Source organism: Hippichthys cyanospilos, chromosome 12 (genome assembly GCF_059441005.1).
Source record: "Hippichthys cyanospilos isolate Australia breed blue-spotted pipefish chromosome 12, RoL_Hcya_1.0, whole genome shotgun sequence".
NCBI classification, from domain to species: Eukaryota; Metazoa; Chordata; class Actinopteri; order Syngnathiformes; family Syngnathidae; genus Hippichthys; species Hippichthys cyanospilos.
This window is the reverse complement of record NC_142380.1, coordinates 2,738,328-2,764,185: the sequence shown is the minus strand read 5'-3', so window position 1 is coordinate 2,764,185 and position 25,858 is coordinate 2,738,328. Positions and strand designations below refer to the sequence as shown.

The following is a 25,858-nucleotide window of genomic DNA, read 5'->3' as shown; positions in this document are numbered from 1 at the left end:
CATGGTGTTTGGCCTGCTTATGTACTTTTCAAAAGATTCGGTTCTCCACCACGTGTTCGGTATATATTTGTCCGTCACGTTGAGAGCGAAGAAGTTAAAGCTCCAGGCACACAAGGCGCAGTTGGCGCCAATTCGCCAAGGGTGCCTCGTGTCATTTTTGAAGCCGGTTATTAAACTGGTTTGATTATTTCGGTGTGCAGGGGATGGGAACCGATGGTGCACACTAGTATTGGGAAAAGAATGAAGCTTCATGAAGCATCTGTGATTATTTTTTTCTTTTTTACCCCTCTAGATGGCGCTTTGGGTTTAAAAATGAACACCAGCGCAATGAAAATGGATTGTTTCTTTGAACCAAGTGTACCATACAGAGGAGTTAAAAAATATCAAACTTCGTTCACGCATATCGTCTATCGCATATCGCATGCACTCTTCATAACCGAATTAGGCAGCGTCGCGTAAATAGATTTCGGAGGCTCTACTTGAGTATAAATTATTTCCCCAACTATAAGACACACTTTTGTTTCAAAAAATGAAGGCCAAAAGTGTGGGTGTGTCTTATAAATGGTAAATTTAAGATTTTTTTTTTTAATCCAACACCATACCAGGAAGATTGATCCATGACCCACCAAAGCAAAGTTTGCAACAGATGTGTATTTTTATATCGATCTTATTCTTACGATACGAAGAATATGAAGAGATTAGGAAGATGAGGTTAATTCTGTTTTGGTATAGTTTTTACAGTGTTGCGAAACTGTTGGTGCATCGTTATACACTGTAACAAAGAAAACACCAGAAATTACACGGGTAATATACGGGTGTCTCTTATATTTGGGTAATTACGGTAATTGATTACACCTGACCCGCAAACAGGACAAAGCAAGGAAAGGAATTAGCATTTAGCTTCCGTCTACTCGGCGGTCGCCTCCGAACACATAATCAACGCAACTCACAGTGCTTACGAGGCGCCGTCGGCGTTGACCCGTGGCGCCTCGCGTGCGGGGAACAGCGCCATCTGCTCTCGGGACCCATCCACGCCCGAGGCCGATGGCGCAACGCCGATAGTGCCGCGTGTGCAGCTTGAAAAAGAAAGGCTAGTAAATACAGTCTTTTTCTGTATAAACAGCTAATAAATGATCCCGCCTACTTTGATGCGCTAAGATGAGGGATAAAAAGTAATCGAATACGACGACGAAATCGGCAACGACAAGCGCTTAATTGACATTATAAGGCGATCTTGATACAAGCAGCGTATAACACAGCCATCAAAGTATGGAATGGAATTTTTCGTTTGTCAGTCCAACACCAGCGGAGCAACACCAACATCACCCGGGCATACGCGTGCTACCTCGGAGGATTCACGCTGGTGCACCAGTGGCCGCACGGAGGCCTTCTTTACTTAGTTGCGATGAACAGAGCCGACTTCTCCACGCGAGTCCTGTCAGCTGCGCTTCCGCACAATCCCCGCGGGGCCCCCAAAAAAATCCAAAGTGAAATCTCACACAGAGTCCTGTCATCTTGTCTTCATCCCTTATGGCAGAATCGCTACTTTCTGTGGCTATCTGCCGCTTGATGCTATGCTACGTCTCCCTTTCAGGCCTCTCGTGCCCCAGTTCCCCCCCCCCCCCCCCCCCCCTTTTTATTTATATATATTTTAGCTTGAGTCTCATTCTCCAAGGGTGCAGGTGCACTAGTTTCGCTTTGCTTTCAAACTCACCGGATAGTAGCTAATGAGCAGGTACCGTATCAAATGCAGTGGATAATATACCTTTGCTAACCGAGTAACCTTTACTCCGATTCCAAGCCTGTGTACCTTCGTTATTTTTTAAACTGCAACTTGGCTAAAATACAAATTGTTGTTTCTATCCTTTTGCAATATTTTGGACATTTTGGGGTTGGTTTATTCCACGTAATTCTCGCAATGTTTCAGCCAAGGGATGCCACACTACTGTCTGATAGGTTGATCTTTGAAATGATGTCACCGCCTGGGTAAAACTTCAGCTCCCTATGTCTTCTTTCGATGTTTTCCCTTTGACCTTAAATGTGAAAGGATTGGACAGGATGAATATCAAAAGGATGGTCAAGTTTGCTTAAAACACAGCATGCAATCACCTACAGCAATGCTTCTCAATTATATTTCGCCAAGCCCCCTACCGCTTGACATGCTGAATATAAATATGATTATTATCTACAAAATGGTCTAAGTCAATAGGTATACCTAAACCTGTATTTTTCCAATATTAACAAAAGAAAAATGCAATATAAATAAACTTTTAAAAACTTATTTTTTTTACAGCGTTTATATGGGTTATAGCTTAATCTAAAACAGAAAAAAAGGGCTTCGAAGTGCCTGAAACGAAAAAAAAAAGAAGTTGCAATTACACTTCATATGACAAAAACAAAACCCTTTCCCTGGGCTGATCCACGCCACAACTTATGTCATTACATGTGCGAAGTTGTGAGAATGTGATGCCTACGAGGCCTTTCTGCCAGTTTTATTTAGCGATAATCTCAACGTTAAAGACAACGTTGGCAAATATCCAGCATTAGTTGGGTCCTCTTCGTTAGCTCGCTAATGGTGGACGTGCTGACTCGCGGCTAACAGCTTAATTTCTCAACCGTTCGCTTGTACTGCATATTAAAGAAATATTTAACACTATCAACCAGAATAGTCGGTATTTTTTTTCTCCTTGTGTTCCCCTCTAAGGTTAATTTCAGGACTGAACATTAACGCTAGCAATGATGCTAGAGCTAACTAAGCTATTTTCACCATCAATAGCAAGATCAATGGGATTTTATGGACACTAAATGAAAGTAAAATTTCTTTTTACTATGGAAGATTAGAAGAAAATCCAACCTGTAGTCAAATTGAAGCTTGGCGTCTGTCTCGAGTGATTATATGAAGTCATCAAAAGGCTGGACAGCGCCTGCAGAAAGCGACTCGTGCAGTGCAGGGTCAATGGATGGATGCAGTCAGCTCGCCATTATGTTACACAATGTCATTTTAACTACCTTTCTCCCTCCGTGTTGATCTTTAGTTTAGCTCCACAGACGCAACCAACCTTTATTGAAAAAGCCACCCTCGGCCATTTTATATCAGCGCGATGATTATAAATGTAACCCATGGCGAAGAAAAAGCAAAAACACAACTCCCACATCTCTCCTGTGCCATTTTTCTTTTTCCTCAGCCGCCCTTCTGTCTTTCTCCCGCCTCACCCTTGAGGGCTGATTTCGAATTTTCAAAGACAGTTGAGAGACTGAAGGCTCATAAATATCTTGATTATAATACAACGGTTATAGATTTCAGAGGAATTATATCGAGCTGAGAAATTGGTTCGCTGGCGTGATGAAAGTCTACGCAGATTTTAGGCTTTAAATTAGGGATATACAGATCCGGACCGCGTGATCGGGAATCGGGCCGATAACATTTTCAGCTGATCGGAATTGGCCATATATCAAGGAAAAAAAAATATATACACATATATACACATATATATATATATATATATATATATATATATATATATATATATATATACATACATATACATACATACATACATACACACACATACATATACATATATATACATACATACACACACATACATATACATATATATACATACATACACACACATACATATATATATATATATATATATACACATACATATATATACACATACATACATACACATATATATATACATATATACTGTATATATACATATATATATACATATACATATATATATATATATATATATATATATATATATATATATATATATATAAAAATCGGGATTCTGTCTCGTCAAATCCTCGGGTGATCTCGCGTTTTGAACAACATAGAGGAAATTCAATACATGTCTGTGTTCCTCAGTTTTCAACAAATAGCCCTCAAGAAATAAATGATTACGAGTTGGATACCCCAGCTCTAAATTGCCCATCGGCGCAAATGTGAGCAGCCATGGTTGTTTGTAGATATTTGCCCAAGATGGGCTGGCGACCAGTCCAGACCTTTTGCCCAAAAACGGCAAGTGCGCTAGAAAATGGATATTCTTATGAAAATGTCTGTCTACTTTGATAAAAGAATCCAAGTGGAGGATTTGAGGTAAAGCTCCTCGAGATGCCTCACTTTTCGCTTGTTGCTTTCCTGTTGCGGGAGAAAAAAAAAAAAAAAAAAAAATAGAAGTCATGGCTCGAGTCTAGGCGCGCTTGCAGTGAGGAATTTTTGAGCCGGGGCTGCGTCTTCCTGCGGGCCCTTTGGCATACACTGTACGCTGAGAGGGTATCATTTATATTCTACTCCAGAGGTAACAGAAGAACATGCGATTGGGAAACAGCTCAAACAGCACTCGGCTTGTGAGGCTCAAGGCGTGGAAAAGTCAAGCTTTGTCTGCTTTTTGCCAAGTGTGCGCGCGCGAATTTTCTTTCCCGTTTTCTCAATTTTGGAGCTACTTTTTTTTTTCCCCCCCCTATTCCATCTATTTTACCATTGTGGTGCAAAACGGCTGAGCGGAGCCGTGATGGAATTTGCGGCGCAATGAAATCTGACCTGCGAAATGCCATCGGCGCCTCGGTCTAACCTGTATTGAAAAAGCCCACCGGGCATTTAAAGCCATTGAGATAATTGCGAACGTATCCTTCGGCGGAGGGGGGGGAAGAGGGGAAAAAACAGCACTCATCCTCCCTCGTTTTCTCCGGTCGCCTCCCTCCCACGGCTGACAATTAAGACGGGATACCTCACCTTGATTAAAAGGTTACGTTCGTACGGCGGGAGCCTTTCACGCGGGGCAGACCCGAACCGCTCTAATGATTGCGGAGTCCGCCATTCAAGGGCCAGCCATCCATCATAGCGCTGAGGCCACTGGCTTTATTATAATACAGAGGACAGACGTGCTCCCGGGCTATGTGGGACACAATAGAGGTCTTTCAACAGACCTATAAATACATGATCTGTCAGGGCTCGCTGTCCTGGGGGCTCTCTCGGCAACGTTCGAGCCCCGCGGTCGGCCATCACTTATGCTAAGATATGCGCGGAAGCCCTCGGGCCGAGGCTGAGGCTCGCTTCATTTCAGCCCCTCATCAACCACCACATTCTACCTCCAGCCATGGGAATAAATAAGAACAAGATAAAAAAGAAAAAAAAAAAAAAGTCCTTCATTATGACGGAGAGTGAAATGCTACTTGGCGAACGGTGAGAGACGACTGTTGAACAAACAGAAGTTGCGCGGTTGTTTTCGGGAATGTCGCCATGGGTGTTTGGATTGATATTTGCTTTTCACGTTCGCGTCGTCTCACGCGCGAGTTTCTCGGTTCCAGCTGCTCCTGTTAACTCAATGAGATCTTTTAGCCGGTCGGGCCTTGTCCAGGTGAACCTCATTGTCGCGTCAGTTCACTAGTTTTAAGTTCCCTGGTTTTTGTTCGACTCTAGTTGCTGTCGTCGGTTACACTTCTCAGAGTCATGTCTCGTTTCCTACACATAGTAGTGACGGGATCAGAGATGAATCCCACATGTCTCACAAGATTAAGTCAATGAGAATAAGAAGGGATTTTGGCAAAATTTGACAGTTTTTAAATTTGATTTATACTGTGCAGACTGCAAACAAATTAAAAATTTAGCGTGTGAATGTAAACAAACAGGAATGACACTTTTGTTTTAAGGTCATTTTTCAGCTGCAGCTGAGCGAGTTTAACAAAATGCACACAGCTGGTGTATTATTTTTTTTTTGGCAGTGTTTACAAGCTGTCTTTGTCTGATATGCTAATATTTTATCATGTATTTCAACTGGAAAACCAAAGAATGGCCGCACAGATTGATTTGAAAATAATAAGCGCATTCGATATTCCTCCTGTTGGGTTGCTTTTACTGAATATTTTGGTATTCAGATAAAAATAAAAAAATACAGAATAATCCTCCAATATTATGAAAATTAAATACCAAATAACACATTTCCAATGAGTAATAAATGACAAAAATTGTACAATTTCTCTCACTGTTTGTATTGCTTCGTAATCGGACAAAAGTACATCCTTGGTTCTCCTTCACTAGACACTAGATCTGAAGCTCATTCGCACGGAAAAAAAAGGAAGCAGACCAGATGACAAGCGGCACCTGAAAACTTGCAAACTGGAGCATTCGAGTGGAATATTCCTATTCCTCGCTGAAACGCTACATGCAATATTCGATTTTTATAAGCGTATATTCCATGCTATGCTTTTGGCCCTTCCGACTATCTCAGGTGAGCATCTCCTCCCGCTGTTGCCTCCTGGCCAAGATCAGCAATCGGGAGGTTGGGCGTGTTCTTTTTGGAGATTAGTCTGGATGGAGGCTGTGGCAAGTTCGAATAATAAACAGGTGAACGCTTTAGCTCTGCATAATTCTCTATCTGGGTGCAACCTTAATGTATGAAAATGCTATTCTTGCTTGGGGCACAAAACCAGCAGCAGATTACGTCCGGGGCATGCTGAGTGGAAAGCCAATGACAAACCGTAGCGCTTTCACGACAATAAAACACAACAATTGTTTATTTGCGGAGTCGAATTGAATCGAGTTGAGTATTTATGTCGTCGGTTGTTTAAATGGCTGATGACAGGGCGGTTGGTCGGACGGATGGATGGTCGCTCGATTGGCTGACTGACTCCTGGGTGGATTATTTGATTGGTTGTCAGAAGATTGGCTCTCGGGCTGAGTATTCGTTTATTTTCTGAATTAGCTGGAGCTAGCTTACAGTAGTTAGTGTCCACCTGAGCAATAGAAATGAAGAATATGGGATGATTTTGTCGCTTTGGTTAGTATGTGTTTGAGTTAGGGCTCTGTGAGTTTGTATCTGCTTTGATAACTGATTGTTTGATTGATTAGTGATTATAGGATTTGATTGGTTGGGGTTAGCATTGTGCTTAAAGTAAGACAAGCGGGTTTACTTATGGTTAAGTATTTGATCTGTTTGTAAAAGTAATCACTCATTTTGGTTGGGGTGGATAGGGCTAGATGAGCATATTTTCCGCACTTTTAGGCGCACCTAAAAGCCTAAAAAAAATTTAAAATCTGATGGTGCGCCTTATAATGAGGTGCGCCTTATATGTGGAAAAAAGTTTGAAAATGTGGTTGATTGAGGGTGCGCCTTATAATCCGGTCCGCCTTATAGTGCGGAAAATACGATAACTTGTTGGGTCATTGACCGGGTTGAACCTCGCGGGGACGTGGAAGATAACCCGGACCGTTTGGGGCTCGACTGGCCCTGAGGCCAATCGGCGACTCGTAGGCTAGCAAAACCAGACTTAGCTGTGCTTGAAAGTAGCGTTCGGGAAGTGGGACAGAAGGGTCACGGGCAAGAGCTTTGCAAAGCCTGAGAAAACCCGCTGATCCAGACGCAGGATTTCGGATTAAACGTCGTCTCTGGAGGAAAGTCCCTGCCAGGGTTTTGGAACTCGATCACGAGGTACATTTAGAACAAATTTGTGTTTCCTGTTGGAACAGCTTACTCAAAACATGTGTGCACATCCACTACGTTTGTATACCCACCGGCCTGCGGGGCTTATCCTAGTCCCATTCAGGTAGGGGGTAGGGTTAATAATAGCTGGTCTTCTTGGTTTGAGATTTTTAGTCCCCCAACTAACCCGCAAACTCTCATCACACACAAAACACTCCCCGCCCCCTTTGCACCAGTCTTATTCAGCCCACGGCGCTCGCACACTCCTCCAACTCACTCTTCTTCTTCTTCTCTTCTTTTCATACCCCCAGATCTCTCTTTGCCACAGCTGCAGCCTTCCGGCTTGGCCCGCAGCTTTCAGGAGGCTCGTTCTCCTTTTCCCCCGCAGCCACAAAGGGGGAAAAAAATAGGCAAAGGAGGAAAAATAAAACTTCGGGCGCACCACGCGAGGCCATCTGGGTAATCTTGTTCAAAAGGCTCGAGGTGATAGCACCAATTTACACAGGCAAAAAGAAGTGGGGGGCGGGGGGGGCTTATTTCCATACCTAGCAGCCTGGAGGAAATGCAATTGAATAAACCAAGAATTAGAAAAGAATTACAGTAAAACCAATACGGAATATTCAACATTAGATCAATTTGTCCTTTTCACCCTCCGCCTAAAACAAACACACACATCGAAACGTGACATAGAGTCAACACACACACACACACACAGCTAAAGGGGGAAAACAATATTTGTGATGAAAGCAAATCAAACTCAAATCCAACATGTTAAAGTCAAGTTGATTAGTGTGAAAATGTAAAAAAGCGTCTTGGGCTGGCGTATCCCACAGTCAAAACGATATGCTAATTTGCAACTTAATGGCTAAGGGCAGCGTTCTTGCTTATATAAACCTTGAAAACATGCTGCAGTGCTGATACGTGCGCCTTTAATTTAATGAAGTAGAGCAGTGGCAGCAGCAACAAAAAACAATAAATGCCCCAATTAAAGAACAGGCATGAAGAGAAGTGTCTATTTCCCGCTTGAGCCCCTGCGGACATATGTACCCGAGCGTGTCTGCGCATTTACCCACACGCACGAGCATATGCGTCGTGTGCAGCCCGTAAAAAAACTCCCGCCTTTCAAATTAGCATATGCGCCACGTTGCGAGGGATGCGGCTTATCTGGTGGGAGATCCGTGTTCTCTGAGCACGCGTGTCTGAGGGGGCTGGACGCGTAGACCTTGCTGTATGCGTGTGGCTGTATAATCAGTGCGTCGTGTACGGCCGGGCTGACGCGTGCGGTTGGAGCATATTGAGCATTAAAGGCAAAGCGAGGATGTGCCACCCCGCGTTCTTCTGCTCTTCCTCGCCCGCCCCCCCGCCACTGTATGTCATCTGGCCTTCTTCGCACCCCCGCGGGCCACGAGCCCATCAGGCTCGCTATGCTCCGATGTGTCCCGACAGACCTGATGTGATCTGAGTGGCTGACGGGTTCGTCCCTGCTGCCCGCTGTCGCTTCCTTCCTACGCTTCGCTCAGACGCGAAGACCGAGGCGCGCGCAACCTGATGCGGTCCGATCGAGTTTGCGGTGGTGTCGATGCTATACGGGGCGTTTCGGAATCCGAACCGTGTCGGGGGGCTGCCGCGAAGGCGATTCGAGGATAGGAGCCAACAATGCGCACTTTCATAAAACGACCATCCTTGACGAAACGCTTTGGATTGAAAGGAAAAAAAGACCGGGTTTTACAATTTCAGAACGTAGCAAAATCTATCCATCTACTGTCTTCTTTACTGCTGATTCTTATTCGCGTCACTGGTGAGCGGAAGCCTATTCATGGACTTGTTTATCGGTGGTTCTCCAGTGAGGGCGTGTGAGGTTTTAACAGGGTTTCTGCAGGACAACTTTTTCAAAATAAGAGCTCATGTGAAAATAAAGCAATTTATTGCTAAACGATGTTATAGTGTCTATTTTGCAAAATGGTGTATGTCAATATTTTTTTAAGTTGTCATCACAATGACAGTGACACATTTTTCCAGCAAATGAGATACCTGGAGAAAGCACCTCGCCCTTTTCTGATTGAGGCTCATGTTTTCAGATTTGGATGGATGGATGCTAACACCATCTACACAGCATCTTCTGCAGAATAAAATACACAGAGATACCACAAGAAATGGAATTCTAAAGATTAATAAATAAGACACGGCAATCTGGTTTCTTGTGTTTTATCTAAAATTGCTTAGCACTCGCTAGGAGGTACTTAGCTGAAAAAAAACGGGTAATTCATTGAAAAAAAACGTTATTACATGAATGTACTCAAAATCCATCGCTTAGAGGGATAATACATTGTCATAATACATTGATACCTTCAGTGACAACTTCTGTTTTATTTTGGGTTTTTTTCTTAAAAACAGACATCGTTTTATATTAGGGTCTCATATGGACAGCCTTCTATGTGACTCAATATAGAATCGTGGCTCACGTATACAGTATATTTAAGTTTACATGTTTTTTTCCTAATGGGCTTTTCCTTTCATTTCCTTGTTGATGGTTTGTACAACACGACGCAGATACATTTTCAGTAGCACTCACTGATGTATTCAATAATAAACAAATATTTTTAGCAATAGTTTTCTCCCAGACTTATTGTATTCTTATTATTATGTTTAATAGTCTATCTAAGATGCACACTAAATCTTATGTCAGCAACTGTGTCAAGACCATGAGAATTTGCTTCACCTGGGATTTCATTGTGAGCAAAAAGAAAGAACGTATGCATTGTTTGCATTTTTATACCCTAAAGAGCTTTCCCGTTGGATTTTTCTAACAATGAGGAATTGTCAGTACCGCCATCTTTGGTTCGGAGGGGTATTACACCTCACGCCTGCACAGAACGTACCTAGTAAGCATCCTTGAGTCTTTCCTTCATTTTTCCGGCGTGCTGACGGTCGAATCGACGCCACAGGGGGCTAGGCACATTTGGCCCACGTAGAATTGGCGTATTTAGGCCTTAGCAACTCCACCGCCATTCCATCTGACAAAAAACAAAAAAAATCATGTTCTTATTGACAAACTGACTATGTCCGTTGCTGTACATAAACACAAGCTTACAACACAATGTATGTTTATGATTACTATCAACATCGGTACCGCTGCGTACTGAGACGCAAGTAAAAATTTCAAAACGTGTATGCCTCAACTTTCAGTATCCATGCGAGCACGCGCTCAGAAGTGAACCTCCAATTGTGCAACCCTGATGGAGAGAAACAATACCCTCTTGGTTCAGTAGCCATTTTATACAAGCGCACTCACACACCCACAGAGGCCTGAGGGGATGCAGAGCGAGTGGGGGTTGGATACCGTGAGACGAGGGCATCAAACTGGGGCTTGGGAGACGCAGAGCTGCACCAAACGCAAACGTACGAGCAAAGCGTGCGCGCTCACGTCTTGCGCGAACGCAAATTCACACATCTGGTGACACGCCGAGGGAGGGATAGCCAGAGTTTATGGAGGCTAGTTCGAAAGCAGTCGACGATGGTGCCTTCGCCTGCAGGGATCATTTCGATATAGTCGTTCGTTTGAAATAAAATGGACGGCGAAAATGAGGGAGCTCTGAAGGAATTTTTTTTCATGTAGGTGCTGTGTATATTTTTCAAACGAAACTTCAGGAAAACAACTAATAGCCATGAGTTTCAATTGAAATCTTTGACGCGATATACACATTCACTAAAATCGTTGCACACACACTCAGTAAAATTATTACAAGTTTTATTGCCATCACATGGTTGCTAATGACTTTAAAACAATACAAAACAAAACTCATACTTAATCGCTCGTACTAACAAACCCGCTAGTCAATTACGGCATAAGTCTCTGGCGTTAGCGACTAGCATCTAGCGTCAATGTTGTAGTCAGACCCAATAATAATGTTCCAGTCATATCAGATGATATCGAACTAAAAATCCAGCTATGATTTTTTTTTTCTTTTTATTCTTTTTCAGTGATGAGGGCATCGGCTATTGTAATTTACTCTCCATGTTTAAAGAGACTGGGTAAATTTAGTGCCATCTACTGGTGAACTAAGAAAATGCAATGATTTTGAAGCCTACTACAACTACACTATGCTTGCAAAATTTTTCTTCAGGTATCTGTTACACAAAAATGGTGGCGAAACATGTAATTCTCCTTTTTGGCATGACCTATGTGATATAATTAGCGATTACTAGATCTATGAATAAAATATACAACACTGATGTGAAAGAGCTGTTTTGGTATCATTCAAGTTTATTGTTGATTTTTAGAATTCTGCGTTTTTAAATTAGATCCATCATTTTCAATATCGGTATCTTTTTCGCTCTTGGATCGGATGGAGTGAATACCGGTCAAAAGTCTTCAAAAACATTTCCCATCACAAATTTTGTTCCGAGTTTGCAGCGTTGCGGTGCTCGAACCATTTCCACATGAATAATGCTCGAGCCGCGCCGCTTGAAGATGACACATAAGCTTGGTCATTTTTGACATGATGTTTTGACATTGTCAACTCTGGAAATTCTTCCTCGCGGAGCCCCGGGACATCGCCGCCATTTTGGGGGGCACATGTGACCCTTTGCGCCGTCTGCTACGGCGCCAAACGGCGGAAGGCAGGCGAGGCGGGCGGGTCAGGAGTCGCTCGGGCCATGTGACGCACCCCCGGGGGCGTCGTTGGGAGCGACAAGGGAGCCTAAGAAGCAGAGAGCTGCGGTGTGGCTGCGGGGCCCCCGGGCCAAAGAAAAAGAAGGTCAGTGGCCACAGGAAGCAGTGTAAAAAGCGCCCGCGGCTCCTGTCCTTAATGAGAGCGCATCCCTTTGGGTGCGTATCCCGGCAGCCCCCGCTGCCACGTGGAAAAGTCCAATCTATACGGAGCGCCGCGGGCCAGTCGCAGCAGCCATTTTCATGCTTCATTCCTGGAGCCAGGAGCCGTCTTGTGAGGTAAACAAACCCCAAGTACAAAGACGCGCACGCTGCCGCTCGCCGTTCGCTCGTTGGCTTTTTTCTTACGGTTTGTTTCGCTGTCCACGTCTGTCTTTCTTGGGCGCAGTTTGTACGAGTTATGGTTGCCCTTGTGGTCGGGTTAGAAGGGGGCGGAGCCTCTCAAATAGTGGGGCGGGCGGGCCCCGGGGGGGGTGGCGGATGACCCCAGGGAAAAGGATTGGTTTTTGTCACGTGAAGTGTAATTGTGGTAAAATAATGATTGCATTTTTTTTAGGTACTTTGATGCCCTTCGTGTTTTTTCATCTTAGGCAAACCTTTAACTTTAATAAATGCTGCAAAAAAGTAGGCAACAGTTGAGGAAGGTTGGTTTATATTGTTTTTCGCTCATGTCAATGTGTTAAAAAAAATTGAGTTTTAGGTATACTTAAATGATTTTTAGAGATAATAATCTTATTCATGGTCAGCATTGGGGGGGCTCGAAATGTTTTCTCTTTCCTGGGAGGGGCTTTGCAAAATGTATTTGAGAAGCACTGGAATAGAGTGCCCAAGACAGTCGGCCTTGCGTCACGAGTCCCGACGAATTTTAGCGACCCCACTTGTTTTGTCCAGATTTTAGCTAGGTCATGTACTGAAATACCATTTTTAGTAAAGCTAGGTAATTGCTTAAGTAAGACAATTGCCTGGATCATGCATATGTATGTCAGTCATAGAGTTGTCATAACGGTTCAAATCCAGTTAAAAGAGCAAACTTTCACATTCTCATCATTCTGGAACAAGAACTATACTTCCTGCTTCCATGTCAATGAATCATGGGAAATGAAGTCAGACTACAAGCTTGACTGTTTTGCATACTTCTTGTCCCTTACCAAATTATTACAATTTTTAGAATGGATAACTACCTTTAAAAAGAAGTATATATATATATATATATATATATATATATATATATATATTGAAAGCATAAAATGACGCAGGGGACCGATTCAAGCCCACGGGCCTAGAGTTTACCACCTCCATTCCAAAGCGTCTTATGCGGGGAAAACAAAACAAGGTTTGAAAAGAAACTATTAGATTAAGAAAATTATGAGAAGGGTGGCCCCCGAGCACCGCCCGGGGAAATAAATCTCATTAACGGGTTTTTCGATTCCTCCTTTCAATACATTTGTTAAAGTGCCAGGCGGCGTTCAATTATCAGCCGAGCCTTCTCACCTTCAAGACACGGGCCGACGTCAAAGCCCGCGGGGTGAGGGAGGGGCACCAAACCCCATAAACGCACATGCATAGTTTCTGTGAGTAATGGGCTTCCTGACCATTTGTTTGTTTTCCAAATGCTTCCTACACAAAACGCCGGAGGGCCACTCGGCATTGCGGTCCTGCACTTCCCCGCAACTTTTAATGACGCGCATTAAAAAGTGTGCGCATGTACAGTGTTGATTTAGAAAAACATTAAGGCCGCAACTCATCTCCGACATTCTGAGCTCCCGAGCAGCTGCGTGGCTTTCGCAATAACAACTAAACAACCTCCCCGCCTAAAGTTCTTTCTTTCAACCGTTTCCAATCAGCACTTTGCCCCGGGCCAGACTCACCCTCGGGGCCAGAACGTTTTTGCAGGGCTGTGTTTGTTCTGGAACCATTTGCTGTGCCCACGTTGTCTTTGCTCCAGGCGAGGAACGCGGCCTCGGGGCAGTGAGGCGTGACCTATTTAGATGAAAACGAGGGTGACACCCAGCTTCCCTCTGGTGGCAAGCACAAGTACTGCAGCTCCAGTAAGCGTGACAGAAATTCACACTTCAAAGTCTCTGCAAAGCGCTAATAAATGTCATCTAAATTTGACACAACACAGAGAGGACTGTTATTAATATCCCCACCGAATTATGACAAAAACACAGTTGAATTTTGACTGAGTTTTAAATCCTGAAAACTCTCATTCATTCTCTCATTTTCTGTCGGCTGAGCGCGCTGAACCCGCGGCCCACCCACCTGTCAACTTTCAAACACTAGCACTACCACCAGGGAGAATGACAGCTACACAAATTCGTGGAACCTCATCAACCACATAGAGACGGAAACTCTAATCACGTCCAAAATTATTCCATATTTATACAATAAACATTCAAATGGGAGTGACAGCCGAAACAAATCGCAGATCGATCGATAGAATCTCACAGATGAAATTCAAAATCTCAAAAAAAGGCAATTGTTAACTATTCAGTATGCAAATCTAAACAAATGACTCATGGTGTGTATAGTATACACACACACGCACTGTAAGGTATGCTTTAAGATGTGTCTGTTCCTGTTTCAATACAAAAGATGATTCACAGGGAGGTAGGACTATATTAAAAAAAAAAAAAAAAAAAAAACTATAGCTGGAGGCGAAAAGGTATTCATTCCTTTCCTTGCCCTTTAGCAGCCAACCGACTGTTGTTCATTTCCATTTTTGTGTGTGTTTGTGTGTGTTGTACATCTGGCGAAACTGCCGCATGTTTAACCTGGTCTAGTTTATATGCACCAAATTGATATTCACACGAGGGTTGCTTTCAAAACACAAACATTGAAATGTACTGAATCACCAACGTGCAATTTTGAATTTTGTTTCGATAAGCTTTCACGCAGTGTTTCATAAGAATTAAACAAAGAACACACAACACTAATAACCCTGTTGTATTTAAGTTAACTTAAGTAAAAAAACAAAACAAAAAACAAATATTATATATATATATTATACACACACACACACACGATTTAAAAAAATACATATTTATTATAAACTTAAAATGAGTATCTTTGTGTGGACCGCAGGGTTCAACTATCCAAAGTAAATCATTACACTTTTAAGTTGCAACACTATTTAGTTTTTGTAGAATAATAATAGTATTAAAAAGAGAAAAAGAACAAAGCTCTAAGACTGCCGTTGCCTGAAGGTGGCAACACTAATTACATGAGTACATGTTTCAAACACATCTGACAAAATTAAAACAGCTTTCTCCGGAGGGTAATGTTATGTATGTAGACTTAAAATGCATGACTACACAGTACTGTAGTACTATGTTAGTCAGGTAGCCAATGAAAATGACTAAAAAGTCAATATATTTTGACAGTTTAGCAAACCTTCAAAAGTTTGTAAATTTTTATACAGTCAAATGATTTTTTATTACTTTTTTTCTACATAAATTTGTCTTTAGAGGTCAGTGGACACTGAGCATCTTTTACTGGTTTATCATCATTCCGCAAACTAAATATTAAGAATGATGCAACAGTTAAAAATACATCTAAAAAACTTAAAAGAGCGCTCTCTCTGATGGAGAACGTATACCGCTTTAATGTGCTTTGCTAGCATTTGAGCGAGGTAGCCAAAAATAAAAGTGATGCCAAAAAAAAAAGTCAAAATCAACCACCGAACTTAAAAACAGGAAGAAAATATGCAGGCCAAAAAAAAAAAAGCAAAGCACATACACACACCCACACACACGTACATAGTCAAAGTTTTGTGCTTAGTTTTGATTCAGCTCTTCATCACCACAGGGCCCAACTCCGGTTCGCTCCAGTATTAGGCTCAATTAGAACAAGATCCAATTAGAGGGCTGCGTTCCCCTGGGGCAAGGAGAGGCAGGAAATGGAGACGGAGAAAACGTGCAAGTCGACAACATGCGGACACAGCCAGCATAAACAAACTCACTTTGTTGATCTCGGCTGTTGCTACACCAAAGTCCCCTGGGAGTCAAAGCCCTGCTAGTCTAAGCTATGAGATAAAACAAAATACAAAAAAAAAAAAAAAAGGAAAAAAAAAAAAAAAGGCCCACAGCGAAACATGAACTCTGTGAGCACAAGGGCTCCGACACCATGAAGGGAACGTCTGGGCCCAGAAAATGAAAAAGCCCGCAGGCGTTTTCCATTTACAGCGAAAAAATCCAGCGCTCGCTTCTGGCCAGGGTTAGTATCAGACTCTCAAAATGAACACTTACACTACTGGAGGAACAAATGGAGCCGCTTTCCATTGTCGCTCTATTAAATCTGTGCCTTAATGGACATATACCTTACTACTGACAGAAATCAATAGTGTACAATATAAGACAGAAGGAGAAGAAAAGCAGAAAGAGAACAGTAAAGGTGTAATTGGCCAAGGACTAGCGTGACACCAAAGTGAGATTGCCCTTGCCGGGGGAGGGGCTGGAGTCCCCTCCCCCCCTCAGGCGAGCATGTGAAGGAAATGGCCGACCTCCACCCGGTGAGAGGAGCGCAAAAAAGACGGAGGGGGAGAGAAGGCGCATCTCGCGGCACCTCGCGACACCCCGGCGGGCGGGCGGGCATGTCGCGCTCAGGTGTCGGGGGTGGCAGGTGAAATGCTGCATTAAAACCGCCCCCGTCCCACCCCAAACCCCCCCTGCAGTCTGCCAAGTTGGTTTGCAGGCGGGGATGCAAATCCCATTAAGTCACGTGCTTAACTTGGCCCCGCGTAGTTAGAGAGTCATTTGACACATTTGCTTCAAATACACTTAAACTGAGAGCGGAACTTCTAAAGTCAGGGGATGTCAATCCACAGTGATATTTTCGATGCAGCTATGAAGTGAGGTTTGTCTCAATAAAGGTGTGGAATAAACAGATTCATTGCGATCAATTTATTGCAGTCATAGTTAGAGCGCATTTTTGTTAAATGGCGTTAATTTCGATCTCTAAATTCGTGCTTTCTGTATGATGATTAGAATCTGGAAAACAAACACTCAATCACACAAGGTGATTGGCTGTCACCGTTTGGTATAACCTGATAGGCTCGTATTGTAGATGGGAGGGCGAAAGGAAGACATGAGAATGGAAGAGTGAGAGTTGTCAGCCCGATGAACGGCAAATTTAGCTTTAAAAACATCTTTTTGATATGGCACCTTTGACGTATTGAAATGCATTTTTGTTAGACACTTGCATTCCAAGGCAGCAGCTCAAGTTTAGCCTACCACATCAATGCAAAGCACCCAGCAGCAACTGCAGCCACGGCTAGCTAACGATAGCAACAAAGATGCTAATGAAGCGAGCAAAAGCAAACCTCTTTGCCAAACTAAACTCAGCCAGCGTTTGGCAAGTGTGCGACAGTCAGGATGGACGACGTGTCATTTTGTTGTTATCTAATTATTCGGCAACTGTCAAAAGAAAACAGTGCTATTCCTCCTGATGGTAGAAACTAAATGTTCAAGCCAGAGCCACGTGATTAGCTCAGCAGAAGGTTAAAAAAATAAATAAAGGAGATAAAAACAGAATACTTACATACATACACACACACACACACACACACACACACGCACACATTCATTCATTCAATCGGAAAAATATGTCCCGTCATATGCCAGGCTCCGTATTAGCCATTGTGATTTAGTTTGGCTTATTTTATCTTATCAAAATGCCGATGGATGGACGCAGAGAGGGGTGGGAAATATCACACCATCCGTATCATTTTTCCTCCACGTCATCATGCAGGTGCCTTTTCTTAAGTGCAGGTGCATGTGAGGTCAACGTTTGGCCACGGGGGCTCCCAGCTGCGGCCCGGCTGACCCGCGATGGCCGTCTCGCCCAACTGCTGCTGGAGTCAGCCGCCCGCCAGCAGCGTGAGTGCTCCACTGATCTGGTGCTGGCTCATGCGGCCTGGCATGACTACGCAGCGTCACGTGTGTCTCACACACAAAAAAATGGGGTCATATAATTCCGACCATGGGTATCCATATTTAAAAGAAGAATCTTTTTTTGTGACTCGCTAGAAATTGGGGGCATTCAAAGCTTGTATTGTGGTACCTCTACTTACAAATGCTTTTGTTATGAAAAATCCAGCTTACAAAACACATCGGTATGCCGTTAGCACTTTAGCAAAGACATCACACAGGAAGCATTTCGCATGACCCCAAACTAAAGTAAATTAAGATGCTTAAAAGAATCCAAAACATAAATATCATTGCTCCCGTAGACTTGTAAATCATTCTTGGATCACTCGGGCATGTAAAATAAAAATTTACAAATTAAATGTCCTAAAAAGGTGTCTCTCTCTCTCTCTCTGCACTCATCACCAACACGATTACAACACCTCAAGACTAACAAGTGGACTCGGAATCAGCATCAATCAAAAAATGGCAAAAAATGTCCGATTCATCTTTTTTTGTATACTTTTAACAATTCCTTTTGAAGAGATGGGAAAATGTCATCACGCGCGCGTGATCAAAAACATTCCAGACTATGAGTTCTCGTCATGGTTCCGGGGTGAAAAGAGGCCGCTGCGAAGACCAGGGGGAAGGAAAGTAGAGGCGAGGATTGCCGAGCCGCTTCCTGCCGGCCTACCGTATCTCTCGCCTTTATCCGCCAGGATCAGTTGTTAGCGCTGGCACTTTTCCTGGCCTGTCCTCTGGAGAGAGGTGGCTCTCAGCTGGAGAGAGGCGCCGCGGGCTTTCCATTGTGCGCAGAAAGACACACAGCATACTTGTGAGAGCCGGTGCAGGTGCACAGAGGAAGAGGACGAGGGCACACACCTGAGGGTCCCCCGTTTTTTTCCCGCCTCCTCCTGGCAGACGCCAGGCTTGTATTCGAGAGGCCTTCCGCGCGCGCTTATTTGTCGTCAGGGGAAGGGGAAGGAGGCAGGCAGATTTACACAAGTTACACCGCGCTAGAGGGAGGCAGGGGCACGTCGCCATAAAACTAAAACGGCATCCAACTGAGTGCGGGCCTCTACTAAGGACAGACTGGTGACAAAAGTATTTGTTATTCCACCTGCTTGCTAGTTAGCGGGTTACAGTACATTGTGGTTCAGGGAGGATGATGTAATCTGCTGGGGGGGCTGCTCTAAAAACCACATCATCCTTCTCACTATGTATGTAATATCAACAGCGGCCAGAGGCGGCGCCAAAAAACAGAGATCAAGCACAAACGTATGAACTATTAAATGAATTCATCTCCAAAACGTTATTTTGGGTGCAGCCCACCTAGCCGGGTACCAGTTGATCCACGGTCCGTTTTCTTTTTTCTAAGGATTTTTTGACTCGATGGCTCAAGGGAGCCCCTTCTTCAGAAAAAACACAACGCTTCAAAACTATGAATTTAGTAGAAAATAGCGTGGAAAATTGAAAACTGATTCTGATTCTGGGTATTTCATATTTTTCTCGATACTCCGTGAAATGTGTGTTCTCGCCGAGTGGCCTGTGCCTATATGTAGATCGTCATAAAGTATTTCATTTTGGGGTAAGAAAAAAAGTTATATTATGTTGATTAATTTTCAGTTGTCTGTTCAAGCAAATGTCAAATAAATGGCACTTGAAAAACACTAAAGCTTTGTTGATTTTCGACTGGAATTGAAACATGTTTTCTAGACATCCTACATTTTTTTTCCTCTTATGATTATCAAAAGACTCCATTACAAAAAATAAATAAGAATTAAAATTAGACCTGTCACAATAACCAAGTTGATAAATTTTGCCAGTCAATAAATGATAGTATTTTTTTGGGCGGGTTACCTAACGTAATTAATAACTTTAGCACTTTAAATACCTATAGTAAATGATTACTTTCGCACTTTTAATACTGATTACTTGAGTACTTAATTCATACTTAAATACAAAATGATTGAATGAGATTTTATGATCACGCAATATATATAATATTTGTAATTGTGAGAAAATGAAATCAATTCCCGCGACCCAATTTGGAAATGAAATCTTTATCAATCCAGATTTTTCTCAGTGACCTTTGACACAATTTGGAAAGCCCGCGCGATGTAGCGTCTGAAGGTTGGTTTTACTCTGTACGTTTCGTCTTTCGTTTTCCTGCGAAAGTGATCCTTTTGTTTCCCGTTGGTTTAGATGCTGACAGGCTACAAGAGTCACCGTGACAACGAGCATCCATCTCCCGGTGTCAGTCGCAGAGACAAAAGAGGCAACGAGGGACAGATAAAGAAAGTGATGTGGGAACATGAAAAGAGTTAAGACTAAACGGAGGGGAAGTTGTAAGTCTATGTCGGGTGATTCCACCACCGCATTCCATTCTGCTGTTCTGAATCCACGTTTTTACTTATTTCTTTTTAAAACCAAGGAATTTTCTTCTTCTATTTTGGTGCAGATTGAGAGAACTTTTACCCGTCTGCTGATTGGTTACTTGACATACGCCAAACTGAGAAAACAGGTGAGCTATGATTGGTCGTTGCCTGAGCTACTGTGATGTCATTTTCAGTCAACAGGAAGTGAGGATATGTGTTTTTAAAAGTGATAACTTGAGAAATTATTTGGTTGTCACATTAATAGAAGACGAAATATGAATATCACATGACCGTATAACAACTCAGAAAACAGGTGAGCTGTCATTGGTCCTTCCCTGAGCCTTGAGCAACTATGATTTTATTTTCAGTAAACAGAAAGTGAAAATTTACTTTTAAAGAATTTTCAATGAAATAAAAAAAAATTAATGATAGTTATCAAATTAATCAAGAAAGCCTGCGACCCCTGTGAGGATAAAGTGACTCTAGAAAATGGATGGAATTTAATAATGGACATTATCCATATTTTTACAATACAATTTGCTGCAGAAAACAACTAAAGTATACTTTCAATAAAAAGGTCATATTTTGTCTAATTTTTTGGGTAGCTGAACTATTTTTCATTTTTAACTAATACCTTTAAAAACGCATTTTTCCAATTGCGCTTGCCTGAAAATGACATCACATGTATTCAGGGCTGAGGTAACAGCCAATCAGGTTTCAACTTGCAAATATCACGTCTAATCACTGAAAATAGATTGAGATGTCATTGGTTGCTACCTGGGCCTTAAAATATCTATTTAAAGGTATTAATCATCAGCAAAAAAATTGTTCGGCTATCAAGATAATTAGACAAAAAATTAACGTTTTATTGCGGAAAATGACTGAATAATTTTGGGTATCCCTTTAGCTCAACAAGGGGTTGGTTCCAGCTGACCTTTGACACCGATGAGGATAAGAAAACGGATGGGCAACATTTTCAAGATAAGAGATTTTGCGATTTCCGACCGATAGCCCTCCTAATTGAGACCCTTATTGATTTCGGAAGACGTTTGCGATAGCTGTGATCTTCCAAACATCCGCTATTATCGCTCTTCGTCAAAAGAAGAACCCCAAGTGATTTCCTGCCGTGTTACGCGAGTCGTTTGAGGTACTTGACGCGAACGCGGGATCGATAGGTAATTTCATTCTCAAATTTTGGGCCGTGCTAGCGAAGCAACTTGTTTATTGATTTCGAATGACGCTTGAAAGAAGATACTCATAATAACGGGCTGGCGTCTCGGCGTCCCGTCTTCTAGTTTTTACCTTCAGACTTGACGCGAGCTCGCGGTGACCGAGCGAGGGCTGATGTTTTCATCACAATTATATGTCTCACTCAGCATACTCTCCCTGCTACATTTGCTAATTTAGATTGAGATCCTTCCAGGCTTTCCCCCCCTATCTTTCATTTCCCTGCCTTCCATCGCTCCTCTGCATCCCATCAGCCCCTTGATAGGGGGAAAGAAAAAAAAAAAAAAGCCTTCATGTCTGTGACTTTCTTGCCCGGCGGCGCATGAAGCCCTCTTTTATTTTGATCATCGCAGCACAATGGATTCATGCCATTCTGGCAACTTTATTCAGTATCAGCCCGAATTTACATACTGCTTAACAAGTTTGTGCGTGACTGTTGATGCCCCTGATCAAAGTGCTTTTGGAAATCTTTCTCATCTGATTTCCCGCTCCCCCTTTTCCATCCTTCATTTCGAATGCATGCCGCAGACAGGCATCTTTAACTCAGGGGCAAAAAAAAAAAAAAAAAAAGGTAACCTTAGTGCTGCACAAGCCCAAATGTCATCCAACAAGGAGGGCTCATGTCCCGGGGATACAGATAATGTAATCTAAGCAGTATACAGTGTGTGGCTGTCTTTGAGCACGTGTGTGTGTGTGTGTGTGTGTCCATGACTTGCCTGAGTGTGTATTGGCAGCTTGGGTTTAGGGGCAGCGGATGACAAAAGTCAAAGCAGTCATGTGTCATTTTGGGTGCTGAGGGGCTGGGACCTGCCTGGGGGGGCTGTCCTCTCTGTCAGACGCACTCAGACATCTGCGCTGAACTCTCCTGCCGTCTCCTTCTTCTTCTTCTTCTTCTTCTGCCGGTCATCCGCTAGAATTGGACAATAGGCCCCATATCACTCCCGGAAGAAAATAATAATAACGATAATCGCAATATGATAAATTAAGCTCGCTGTTAGCAGAATTCATTAATTATAAGTTTGCGTGTGATGGGAAGAGATAGAATGTCATTGTGTAAGGATTTAGTCTTTGCTTGGAATGCCAAAGAAGACATTAACATTACCATGACCCAAAGAGAATTAGTACCAAAAAATGCGATGAATAAATGAAGATCAAGTAAAGGCAAGTGCGTTCTCAGCAGTAAAAAGTTCATATTTTCTCAATATTTAGGTTGATAACTACTTTTCATTTACAAATACCTTAAATAACGCATTTGTTTTTGCTGTTGAGCAAAAGTGTAATCGCGGGTGCTCCCGGCTCAGATAACGACTAATCAAGGCTCACCTGTTTTGAGGGGTTTGGTCATATGACATTTGCAACCTGCACCCTGATTGGCCATGACCTGATCCCGAGTATGTGATGTCATTTTCAGACCACACCAAGTGTAAACTGGTTTTAAAGGGATAGCAAAATAATTGAGCAATTTTCAGAAGCAAAAATGTAACACTTTGTCGAAAATTAATTAATTAATTAAGTATGTTTCTTTAAAAACTAATTTTCACTTGGTGTTGACTGAAGATGAATTCATAGCTGCTCAAGGCTCTAGTGGCGAGCAATCATGGCTCACCTGTTTTTTTTAGGTTTGGTCATCCATGTGACGTTTGCAAGCTTAACTGTGATTGGTTGTTAAATGATGTCATTTTCAGTTGACAGCAAGTGGATTTTTTTTTTCTTTAAAGGGATAGTACACCTATTTCGCCATTTTCAGCAATAAAAACGTTATATTTTGTCTATAAATATTTTTATACTTATTCTTCATGTACAAATAAAACCTTTAAAAACTTAAACAAAAACACTTGCTTTACACTAGCTGAACCATGATTGGTTGCCGCCTGAGCCCTGAGAATATAATTTCATTTTCAGTTGGCAGCAAGTGGAAATGTTGTTCACTTATTTAGCCATTTCAGCAGCAAAAAGTCGATATTTTGTCATTAATAAATTAGTAGCAGTAATATTTTTTTCATGTAATAGTAAACTCTTTAAAAATAAATTTCCACTCGCTGTTGATCAAAAATTAAATCGCAGTCAATCTCACTCATGGCACAGCTGTTTTCTGGGTTTGGTCATGTGATGTCCAAAAACCGAGCCATCATTGGTTATTACCTGAACTCTCAATATGTGTCATTTTCAGTTAATAGCAAGTGGCAAAATGTGTTTACAAATTATTAAAAATGCAAAAATATGTCTTTAGAATTGAACGCGTTAATTGTAAATGATAATTTATCAAAATTATAAGGAAAAATTTGAACTTTTTACAGCTGAAAATGGCAAAAATCTGTTTCGTATCCCTTTAAATGAAAAATAAAGATTATTATGGGGAATATGGGGTTACATATGGGGTTACATGTCAACAAGCAAACTAGCAACTGTTTAAAACTGCAATTGTTTGTTTACATTCATTCCTGAGTTGCTACATGTCATGCCAGACACCGATTTTAAAATGTCTGCATCCCAACATCCTTATCCTGCTCAGTGGAGACATCAGTCATGTTCCTCTTTCTCATCCAGTCACACTTTCATGCAACATTAGAGATTAGACTGTGCAACGAGAGAGAACGGAAGTCTCGACCTTCTGCGGGGAGCATGCAGCTCTTTGTCCCTCTCTCCGCTGGGGATTCTGATCGCAACTTTACACACATGGAGTCCATCAACAGGCTGCTGGTGGAACACCATGCAGACGATATAGGAGAACTGGGACAGTGGGGTAAATAGCTGCAGGAGCCTTCACTTACATATCACTGACTGGCTTTATGTTTTTAAGAGAATTGTATTTTTGTATCAGAAAAACAATAGCAGAATGACATTTCTAATCGGTCTTTTTTATGTTTTATGGTCAAGTTGTGGTGTCTTTGTACAACACTTTCAAATTATCTTCAAATATGTCCACGGGAAATGGCAATTAGTAAATCTAATGTAAGACTTTTGAATTGCCCGCAGACATACTGCGCATCAAGGTCGGTGGACAAGCTTTTTTCGTCGTTCTTAATTTGTTTTGACAGTTGGCATGTTTGAAAGGTGGCCCATCACAATGTTTACTGTGGCCACAAAAGCAAACCAAGCATGTTTTATTTGAGTTAAAATACATATCAAAGTTTGAAATTTGATGTAATAAGTAATACCAAGATGGTAAACTTTTATGCTAATTGCTGCGGCTAACCTTCATTTCTCTCTTTGCCAGGGCCAACCTCCACCACCGGAGCTTCTCGTCCACCTGTTGCCTTTTCTCACTACAGATCACAATGTCATCTGCAAACATCAACATCAGGAATGTTTTGATTCTGATGTACTACTTAATTCAGAGTGTTCCAAACTATGGCCTGGCGTCCATATAAGGCTCACCATTCATTTTAAAGCAGGATTCACAAAAAATGACACTTTATACTAATATTTTTTTTTTATATCCTACTAAGCTATATACAAAGGTATACGTAAGTTCACAGTTAACATCCAAACTATGAACAACATTTCATTCATAACACTGGTATAAAGATAATTACGTGCAATTTTTTTTCTAATTTCTGCTGTGTGTCAAGGACAAAATTGTGAAAATAACACATCTGTGATTCAAGCAACTGTTGGGGAAAAATAAAGTAAGTGTATCTAAAACAGATGCACGTGTTTGCTTGATTCTGGTGTGCTTGCTAAAATAAAATTAAACTGTCCCCTGCAACATTGACTTTTCCTCTGCGTATGGCCTTAAGGGGAAAATGTTTGCACACCCCTGACTTAAGTCTTTGTCGGCTTTAATGAGTTAATGCCATCTCATACCGAAAACGCATCCTATGATTAGAATGGGATCATTCACTGCAAAGCCAAAACAGTGTAGTTTACTAATTCCTACACAATTATAGTGCATATATATATAGTCTTCTAGCGAAGGAAAACATGAAATAATCCAGACAGAAAAATGGCTTGAAAAACTACAATGAAAAGAGGGCGTGGGTGGAAAGAGGGGAATCGTGGGAATGCAAGATTGCACCTCCCTCGGGCAATCTAATTATCCTACGGGCCGATGATTCCTCCTTATGCATCGGCTGACATTTTCCTGTAACCCCATCCCGAGTAATGCCATGTGATGTGTGACTGGCTTCTGCCACGGCGCTCGGAGGTCGCCGGGCCCTGGGGCCGACCACGTTTTGCCCCGCAGCCCCCCGCGGATTCTTGATTTTAGCATAATTCGCTATCTGTTTTTCCCCATCTTTGGTG

The 25,858-nt window shown here is 42.2% G+C and overlaps 1 protein-coding gene across 5 annotated transcripts; it reads left to right on the top strand.

Moving 5' to 3' along the window:
• The first annotated feature begins 11,997 nt into the window (after nucleotides 1-11,997).
• On the top strand, nucleotides 11,998-25,220 carry LOC148414392 (uncharacterized). Of its 5 annotated transcripts, none has more exons than XM_088429737.1 (7): nucleotides 11,998-12,193; nucleotides 12,281-12,384; nucleotides 14,051-14,153; nucleotides 17,874-17,981; nucleotides 20,214-20,331; nucleotides 24,183-24,356; nucleotides 24,831-25,220. In XM_088429737.1, exons 4-7 carry the CDS (start codon nucleotides 17,934-17,936, stop codon nucleotides 24,926-24,928), a joined length of 438 nt encoding a protein of 145 aa, XP_088285863.1. In that variant the 5' UTR covers nucleotides 11,998-12,193; nucleotides 12,281-12,384; nucleotides 14,051-14,153; nucleotides 17,874-17,933; the 3' UTR covers nucleotides 24,929-25,220. The 5 variants fall into 5 exon arrangements, 4 of the variants coding, with proteins under 4 accessions (XP_088285863.1, XP_088285866.1, XP_088285864.1 ...); XM_088429740.1 differs by having other exon boundaries at nucleotides 17,869-17,981; XM_088429738.1 differs by lacking the exon at nucleotides 14,051-14,153.
• Nucleotides 25,221-25,858: the final 638 nt, after the last annotated feature.